This window comes from Papilio polytes, unplaced genomic scaffold (assembly GCF_000836215.1).
Source record: "Papilio polytes unplaced genomic scaffold, Ppol_1.0 DF824225.1, whole genome shotgun sequence".
Taxonomy (NCBI): Eukaryota; Metazoa; Arthropoda; class Insecta; order Lepidoptera; family Papilionidae; genus Papilio; species Papilio polytes.
This window is the reverse complement of record NW_013524979.1, coordinates 46,823-56,992: the sequence shown is the minus strand read 5'-3', so window position 1 is coordinate 56,992 and position 10,170 is coordinate 46,823. Positions and strand designations below refer to the sequence as shown.

Sequence of the window (10,170 nt, the reverse complement as noted above, 5' to 3'; positions counted from 1 at the left end):
AAGTTTTTTTTTTATTTTTAACACTAGCTGTTTCCGTGCGACTTCATCCGCATAAAATTATGAAAATTTTATTTCATTCTTTACATTTGTCAAATTATGAATTGCATGTCAAAATGGCATGAAGATGACAAACCATGGCAACCTTGCTTCCTTGATGTTGGCAGCAACTTATTGTCTCTTTCTCACATTAGGGTTTTTATCCAAAATATTTACCCCCTGAGTTTAATGGCGTGAAAATGTATAGCCTAAAGCGTGACGTAAGTGTAGGGCTTTTTATTAAAAAAAGAATTATTAAAAAATATGCTGTAATAGCTGACATCTTAGCCAATAAAGAAGTGTGTGTTTACGCTTTATTATAATTATATATAGATTGTAACCTGTAATTCGCTTACCAATAAAAATTTGTATTTGTAATACGCACCGTGTAAGACGAGCCTCTGCAGCTCCGAGCACTGCCAGCAGAGCAGCACCAGCGGGTCGAACATGTTCGCCACCTCCAACTTAAGAATTAAGTAAAAAATATTAGTATAATATCATTACTAACTTAAACTAGACATTTTATCCGGCTTTCAAAGGACCAACAGTAATCTATAGAAGGGCCAAGATCTTGTGTGACCTGTTTAAATCGATACGAACAAATATATGAGAATCGAATTTTCGAAGAATGAAAAATCGATGTTTTTCGTTCGATTTATGTGTAACATTCTTTTAATTTTTTAAGTATTTACTGATGCAATATTGTAGAAACGTTAAAATTCGAATTTGTATGTTATGTTATGTTAATTTATCTCTTACTATTTGCTAATATTATTAATATGATAGTTCAAATGTTTGTTTGAATTTGCCTTAATTACTGAACGGATCTCGATAAGTCAAAGAGGTCGGGAAGCACACAAACTACTTACTTTTGTTTTTTAATACCACGGCCGAAAGCTATAGTATGTCTAAATAATTTAGATTAGTTTGACAATTCATTTCAAACTTAGTAGGGATGGGTTGTGTAAAATCAGTCATGAATCTTATCGATATTCGATTTTTATTCTTATAGAAGTTGGAATCGATAGATTTATAGTTACAATTTATGAATTTAAAAAAAAAACACTGTTTTCTTAAATTAATAATGACCATAACAAATAATGAGAGTAAATAAATGTTTATTACTACTACAGCCGTACGTAATCGAATTGGATTTCGCTATTCTCTACAGAATTTAGCGATGACAGAAATATAATCAATACTAGAATTGTCCTATAAATTAGTTAATAAGAAAATAATAATTTTAGTTGAGTTCGACAATTATTTAAAACGAATATCGATAGTTCAAAATTGTTCGCTGCGTGTTTGTTTCGTCACTACGATACCTGTCTATTAAGTACGGCATTTGCTTTCATACAAATTGAATTCGATACTTCATATGCGTCATTTATCAAACTAATCTATTTTATTTAGACAAACTATAGAAAAAGAAAGCAATTGTACTGTCTTAATTAAAAGAAAAATGTATCATGCCCACCAATACAAAGTTGTTAAGCGAAGTGTCAAATTTGACTATAATTCGTTTACGACTGAAAATGTTTTTAATATTGTTTATTACCGCATCGTCGCTGGCTTCCTTCAGCAATATTTCTTTATCCAGGACGGGGTCGAAGGGGCTGTCGACCCACACCAGCTCGCGCAGAGTGTCCTTGTAGTAATACGTCAACAGCTTGAGCATTGCCAGACAAAACTGTCGACAAACAATACACTGTATGTACTAGCTGTTCCCGTGCCACTTCATCCGCATGAAGTTATAAAAACTTTATCTTATTGTTTATTAAATTACAAATGTCAAAATGACATGACATGATGACAACCTTGCTTCCTTGATGTTGGCAGCAACTTATGGTCTCTTTTCCACATTAGGGTTTTTATCCAAAATATTTACCCCCAAAGGTTAATGGCGTGAAAATACATAGCCTAAAGCGTGATGTACGTGTGGTGAATTTATTAAAAAAATAATTATTTAAAAACATGCTGTAATTGCTTAGATCTTACGCCACAAAGTAGTGTGTGTTTACGCTTTATTATAATAGTATAGGTATAGATAATATAGCCTATGTTACTTACCGATAAATTACCTTTTTAACGGTGAAAGAATTTTTTAAAATCGGCCCAGTAGTTTTAAACCCTATTTATTACAATCAATGTTTTCCTTTTTATAATATTAGTATAGAAAACAATCTTACTAATCTTACATCTTAATATTATGAATGTGAAAGTTTAGATGGATGTTTGTTAGAGTTTGTAGCCTAAACGACTAAACGGATCTCGACAAAACTTGGCATAGACGTAGAGGGTAGTCTGGAAGACCACATAGGCTACTTTCTTTTGTTTTTTTTGAACTCCATGCGGACGGAGTTGCGGACGAAAGCTAGTATAATATAAGGAACACTCACCGTTTTACAAAACAAAACCTTCATAGAGGTGAGCGGCATTTCCTCCACCAACACGTGCGACATCACTTTGGGGAACTTGCTCTGCGGCACACAGATCTAAAGAAAATAACTAAATTCAACAGAAATGTAATAATAATTAACACATATTATCGTCCCTTTTATTCATTTTGAAACAGACAGACAAATATTGCGGATGTGGAATTTCAAAGTACTACCGTGGAATCTGTCGGTGTTACAACTTGAAACCTGGTCCAAAGGTTTAACCGTTATACAACAAAGCGTCATTTTAAGAATTTTTAATGCGATCTTAAACGTGCCATTAAATAATTATTACGTTTATTACATGACTAGCTGTTCTCGTGCGACTTCATCCACATGAAATTATAAAAATTTCAATTTATTGTTTACATTTGTCAAATTATCAATTCCAAATGTCAAAATGACATGACATGATGTCAAACCATGGCGACCTTGCTTCCTTGATGTTGGCAACAACTTAAGGTCTCTTTCCCACATTGAGCTTTTTATCCAAAACATTTTCCCCTAAGTTTAATGGCGTCTAAATATATAGCCTAAAGCATGACGTAAGTGTAGGGCTTTTTTATTAAAAAAAGAGTTGTTCAAATATATGCTGTAATTGCTGACATCTTAGGTAACAAAGTGTGTGTTTACGCTTTATTATATTAGTATAGATATAGATACAGGGTAATGACATTGCGTTCGCTTTTTATATGATACGTACTTCATACTTTTACGGTGTTTTTTTTTATGGCACGCGTGGCATTGGTTCGTCATCCCTGATCTAGTCTATTGAATGTTTTGTAGGTATTTAGACAACCAACAGAACGCTGCTTTTAAATTTGTCTGTACGAAAAATGTTAAATCAGTGCTACAAATTGCTTTTATTATTCCGTCATTTGCGCAGCTCCCTACATATTGTTTTCTTTTTTGAAAGTGTAACACTGCGGATGGTACTGACTGTACATCATGCGAAAGTTTACATGGATGGATGTTTGATAGAGTTTGTAAACCTACACTGATGAACGAATATCGATGAAATTTAGGATATATGAAAAGGATAGTCTGGAAGAACACATAGGCTACTTACTTTTTTATTTCACGCGGACGGTGTCGCGAACGCAGGCTAGTATTATATATCGACTCGGTACATTGTATTATCTTACAGTTACCGTCAAAAATATTAAAACTGGAAATTCCACACTTACCATACTAACACAAATTTTGAGACCTCTCGGAAAGAATGTGTTCAATTTGTCCCAATTTAACGGCTTGCGTTCGATATCAGATTTATCAGTGACATCAATGTTTAGGAAATGGAATTGTTTCAGACATGAGAGACGTTTCACTAAATCTGAATCCACGAAGTCATAATCGATCGTTAAAATCTGAAACATAATAAAAAAAAACTCAGTATTGGATAAAACATTTTGACGAAATTCAATGGAGTTTCCTGAAGTAATTAACAACTGTGTTTGGGAGGCAAGAATAAACATTATAAAATAATGAAGAAAACTCGAACAGAATATAAGGGCTACAATAATCAAGACAGGTGGGCGCCTGCTAGTTTTTAATGTTACCAGTTAGCTAAAAATTCCCAACTTCTTTCGAAATTCTCCTATGTTGAAAATATAACCAAACCCACCGATTATCAATATGAATGCTCGTAGTAATTACTTTATATTACTTTATAAATCGATACAGCTATAGAATTATTCAAGCAAAAATGGACTTATTATTTTTTATTAAAAATTATATTTGGAATTAACAATAACGAGTATTCGTAAGTTAGCATAATGATTATTTCCCGATTAGCAAATACATCATGTTAAGTATTGGGAGTAGTAAAACGATAGCTTGCTTAGCACAGACTGTTTATTCAACCAGCTGTCATATTGACGGCGGGCGCAGTCGCCAGTTCGGAAACAATACACAACACATCATATATCACACGTGATTTTTTTCTGGAATTTCGAAATTATGACACTGGCAACATTCTTCCATGCAGTTGTCCCTTATCGTTGGTCAAAATATGATGCTTTCAATGACCTTAGTTCATTAAATTGTTACTGCCATATGAGTATGACCCTTGTAGGTCTGCCCTTGAAGTGAGACATGTTTTGATGTGAATGTTTCGTCAGTGTGAACTCACTTGAATCATTGAGAGTGCGGTCGCGTTGGCCAAGTTGACGCCTTTTCCGGGTTTCAAGACATTATTGAACGATAAAGCTAGCGGGTCGCACTCCGACTCTAAACACTGTAATGTAACAAAAATAAAATATTCATTATTTCATTTATAATCCACAATCCACACAAATTGCTTAGTTATGTAGGGTAACAGCACTCACAGCATAGTTTTGAATAATTTTTATTTTAATAAAAAGCCCTTCACTTACGGCACGTTTTAGGATCTATATTTTCACGCTATTAAACTTAGCGGGTAAATAAATTGTAAAAAACCGCCATGCGGGGCAAGTACACAATTGTAAGTCAATAAAATCAAAGAAGCAATATTGTAATGGAAGCGGTAATTAATATCCAATGTCAGAGACCTTTGCAATTGAAACTTTTACAATAATAACATGAACAATAAAATAAATTTCTTATAATTTCATGCGGAACGCACCGGAATAGCCAGTTGTTTAATTAGCTAAGGGTAATTACCCTATTGTTTTACAATTTATGAGAAACTAGCCTTCGCTGCGACGTCGTCCGCGTGGAATTAAAAAAAAAAACTAGTACTAGTAGCCTATGTGTCCTTTTTTTATAACATAAGGTGGTAACCAAGCAAGCGGCCACCTGAATCCGCCAAAATGGCGAAGCAACCGCTGCCCATAGACATCCGCGATCGCAGATGCGTTGCCTACCTTTATCCGACGGAGGAGGAGACGCACATAAAGAGGATATTGCCCCTTCCTATGCATCTCCTACACCGTTAAATCCACTTCCCCTTCCCATCCTCTGTTTATAAGAAAAGGGTGGTAAAGAGAAAGGGACTTAAATTAGGCCTCCGGCACCACACTCATCAGACTGTACACGGAATCGCTTCCACTTCACGCCTGTCTTCTGTGTGGTCGTGGTATTACTGGGGGCGTGCCGGCCCTGCAGTGCTAACATGTTAAAGCGGGCACTACCACTGTCCTTCCAGGCTGTACTCTACATCTACGCCAAATTTCATCAAGATCCGTTCAGCGGTTTAGGCAACAAACTCTAACAAACATCCATCTAAACTTTCACATTTATTATATTAGTAAGTAAGATTATGTATTAACGAAATGCTGTCTGAATTAAATATAATAGTTAAAACTTACCGTGTATTCGTCTTCTTTAACCGACTCCAACGGGCTAATAGTACAGCCCATAAGGTTCAGCGATTCTAAGTTATTGAACGGCAACGAATCCAATGTTTCTCTGAAAAATATTTAAAACTCCACATGTATACACAATAAAAGATTCTTGTAATTTCACTAATACCTTCACACAAATAGCTAGAACATACTGAAGGATGGCTACTTTTGGAACCCTTCAACACAAAAGCCAACACATGCTGCTTTAAGAACAAAGGGCACAATTATGACCTATGTATTTTGACATAACTAAGTTTATAGTCGATTTATATCTGTACTAATATTCCACGATGTCCACGAGTGGCTGACTGAGATAGTTAATGAGTGAGCGAGATAGACATATAATTAGTCAACACTTGAAGCGGGATTTTTTGTATGAGATGACAAAGAGCCACCGAAATTCACCAAAATATTACGTTACAATCAACAGAGGAAAGGTCGCACTGAAAAATGATACTTCCCCTACCTATTTATCCCATGCCCTTTTTTTTGTTACCCGAGGGGAAAGCATCTTACGCATACTCCGCATCCAGGGGGGACGCGGTAGTTATGTGGAACTCTTCCCCATAATGGGGGTCATACCCACTAAACCCCTCGGTGTGTATCCCATGCCCTGCCAAATCAATACTGTCACATCCTTTACTTGTACCAAAAGGTGGAAAGGGCCAAAGGACTTAAATAATGTCTGCAAGACGCAAAACGGACGGGTCTATCGTTTATGCTAATACTTAGCTTGGTGATGATCGGACTACAGTATGGATAGCCATCCATCTTCGGCCTTCCTCTACCTTTATAGCCACAAAGGTAGAGGAAGACCGAAGAAATGTATGAATTGTGTTAAAGAGGATATGCTTAAGGGAGTGGAATCAGATATGACGGCTGATAGAGATATATGGAAGAGCAGCACATTCGTGATAGGACCACACGTGGACACCTCAGAGAGTCTGTCGGACTATAAATTAACCTGATAATTGATTTGTAATTTCACATTAATTAGTGCTTGACCACATTCCTACCTGATGTTATTCGGCGATGTGATCTAAGATGTTACGCACTAGATTAGCCTATTCTTTCTTCTCTCCAGCAGCGTAACGTGACGGACGGACGCCGTACGATGGTAAACGGCCGTCTGTCCGTCCTATAGTGGAAATGTTACGAAATTAAGTTTTGAAACCTAACCATAGTAATACTAGCTGTTCCCGAGCGGCTTCATCCGCATGAAGTGATTTTATTGTTTACATTTGTCGGATACTCAAATGCAAATGTCAAAATTACCGTTGCCATGATAAACTTGCTTCCTTAATGTTGGCAACTTGTAGTTTGGTCCTTTTCCCACATGAAGGTTTTTTTAAAGTTATTTACCTCCCAAATTTAATAGCGTGAAAATATTTTTATTAAATCAAGCTTTTTATTAAAAAAAAGAGTAATTCGAAAATATGTTTTGATTGCTGACATCTTTGGCAACAAAGTAGTGTGTGTTTACGCTTTATTATATTAGTATAGATAGATATAGTATACAGTATAGATGTATAGAAAAAGATTTGTATTTTGATTATTTAAAAAGCTACATCATCAGTGACTAACGTAGGCTATATTTTTCTTTTTTTTAATTCCCACGCGGACGAAATCGCGAGCATCAGCTAGTACTTCTGTATTATCTATGGTATACTAATATTATGAAGAGGAAAGATTTGTATTTTTTATGTATTGAAATAACTCAAAAACTACTAGGCCGATTTCAAAAATTCTTTCACCATTGAAAACATAACGTAACCACTGTGTAACATAGGGAATATATATTACAATTTATATTTCCGCGCGGCCGAAGACGCGAGGAACAGCTAGTACATACATTTGTAGATGCAGACAAGACTTTAACGTAACTATAACCTCTTTGTATTTCGGCCGAATTCTTGGTGCATAGACTAAGGGTTGGACAATGTATTTGGATCTAAATAGTAATTTTTTTTTTCACTGGCGTTTGTTACGGTTATTGATTGATTGATTGGCAGCTCTATCGTTGGCTATGAAAAGGTATTTTCATACAAAGATGTCATCATGTAAAGGGGCCAGCTGAAAACAAGTGCAGTAACGGCCTGCGCCGTCCCTGCATTAGCTGAGCTTGCCACCTTTTGCCACATTTCTCTTTTTTTTATACTAGCTCTAAGGTTTTGTGTATTAAATGTTTTATGTAGTTTTTTTGTGGCAATAAAAATTTTATTTTTTTATCCAAAGTTAATCGTTTATACCTAATGGTTTTATTTTTAAACGTTGAATAATAAATCTCTTACCGTTTGAGCATAAACACTGGTGAAAAATACTCCTCTTGTAAGTAGATTGGCCCAACAAATGTAATTTCTTTTATCATTTTCATGTCGTAAAATCTGTAATGAAAAAAAAATATTTTGAAAATAATATTCAAAGATATGTAGAATTCGTACAAAAGTTGGTATTGAAATTGGGTTGCATCGTTGGTTTAATTTCGTTAAACAAAAGTAAAATAAATTTGGGTTTTGAAAACACACTTATTATGCTATAGTTAGTTAGGTCATCTACACTATTATAAATACTAATATAATAAAGCGTAAACACACACTTCTTTGATGCCTAAGATGTCAGCAATTACACCATATTTTTAAATAATTCTTTTTTTAATAAAAAGCTCTACACCCCATTAAACTTAGGGGGTAAATAATTTGGATAAAATCCTAATGTGGGAAAGATACCATAAGTTGCTGCCAACATCAAGAAAGCAAAATTGCCATAATTGGTATTTTGACTTTTGGAATTGAGAATTTGACACATGGAAACAATGAAATAAAATTTTCATAATTTTATGCAGATGAAGTGGCACGGGAACAGCTAGTATAGCATAAATAACTATCTTATTATGTATGTTTTGTTTCGCAACAGAATTCCAATGGACTTTCACTAACGAAAATAAGCACGTTGGTTTATACAGTTATGTTTTGTATCTACAGAAATTAAAGAAAGCATTATAACAGACACTAAAGATGTTTCTAAGTGTAGTTAGAATGAGAAATCTATGTAAAAGACTAAAGAAGATTAATCGATTCTGAGTACGGCAGAAAGGGCCTCATTTCGCCATAGGGATTGGTTTTAAAATACCACATTAAGCTTTAGAATGTACTTAAATACGCGATATCTCTTTATAATCTTTAGATTAGAGTTTAGATAGATGGATGGATGTTTGTTAGAATCTGTAGCCTAAACTGTTTTTAGGCATAGATGTAGAGGATAGTATGGAAGAGCACATAGGCTACTTAAATTTGTTTTTCTTAATTCCACGCGAACGGATTCGCGGGCGAAAGCTAGTATTAATTAAAGGTAACAATGAAGTCTCTGTATGATCGAAATGTGTACAAAATATGATTTATTGTCTGTTTAATAATACCACAAACTGTAAATTTCGATGATCATATTTGCTCGAAGAGAGTAAAACATCCGTGCAAAATGTTTCCAATAGACTTAACATTAGGTACAAGGACAACGCGGCCGACTAGGCTTTCTCAACACAAATAAAAAAAACTGTATAAATTACAATTTACACATATCAAATTAGTTTATAACATTATTAAATGGAAACTGAGATTTTTTGTAAGATATGAAAGTAGCAGACCGAAAAGGTATTGTTTATGTGAAAAAGGGATAGAATCTATAGAAGAATCGACACTACATTCATAAGGAAAAGAACAATGATGATCAGAAGATAACTACTGTTCAGAAGAAAGTACCGTGCTGTTGAATTGGCGCAACACTAGATTATCGGCATAAACGTCGCATCCCTAGCTGACAGCTGTCAATGTCATTAGAAGGATTGGATAATCGCGCGCATTCCTGACGAGATCTCTAGTAGTGTTTAAATTGATATCGCTAGTTACAATTATATTGATTGTTTAAAACTACTTACTGAGTAAATACATTAGACATGAAATGCTTTAGGTCTTCTTCGCTGGAATCCATGAATATGTAGATGAGTTTCACTTGCTTTCTAAACACGCGGGTTAAGAAGCAGCTTTTCTCCATGTGACTGACGCGCAGTTTGAGCATATCCCTGAAAAAATCTTATGTTTAAAAATATCCACTTTAGAACCATTATCTCAGCCCTACCTTATCCTACTCCCGTAGGGTCAGCGCTCCCCGTTTTAATCCTCAAAATAACTAGCATACTTTTTCTCAGTCATCACTCTCTTTATCATGTCAACTTTCACGTCTTTCTAAGTCTACCTCTACCAGTGTACCATAATATCTAACGTCTTTTTTGACCGACTTCCCAAAAGAAGGAGGTACTCAATTCGTCTGTATGTTTTTTTTTTATTTTTTTTTTTTATGTGTGTTACGGCATAACT

General features: G+C 34.9%; 1 protein-coding gene across 2 annotated transcripts in view; it reads right to left on the bottom strand.

Moving 5' to 3' along the window:
* Window positions 1–334: 334 nt before the first annotated feature.
* LOC106110571 overlaps window positions 335–10,170 on the bottom strand; it is an 18,023-nt gene continuing 8,187 nt past the window's right edge. For both annotated transcript variants that reach the window (XM_013292446.1, XM_013292445.1), the window contains exons 3-10: window positions 9,732–9,875; window positions 8,092–8,184; window positions 5,765–5,864; window positions 4,606–4,710; window positions 3,662–3,841; window positions 2,436–2,531; window positions 1,595–1,726; window positions 335–500 (exon numbers count right to left, since the gene is read on the bottom strand). In XM_013292446.1, coding sequence (XP_013147900.1) covers window positions 360–500; window positions 1,595–1,726; window positions 2,436–2,531; window positions 3,662–3,841; window positions 4,606–4,710; window positions 5,765–5,864; window positions 8,092–8,184; window positions 9,732–9,875 — 991 coding nt within the window. In that variant the 3' untranslated portion in view covers window positions 335–359. The remainder of the gene's footprint in view (window positions 501–1,594; window positions 1,727–2,435; window positions 2,532–3,661; window positions 3,842–4,605; window positions 4,711–5,764; window positions 5,865–8,091; window positions 8,185–9,731; window positions 9,876–10,170) is intronic.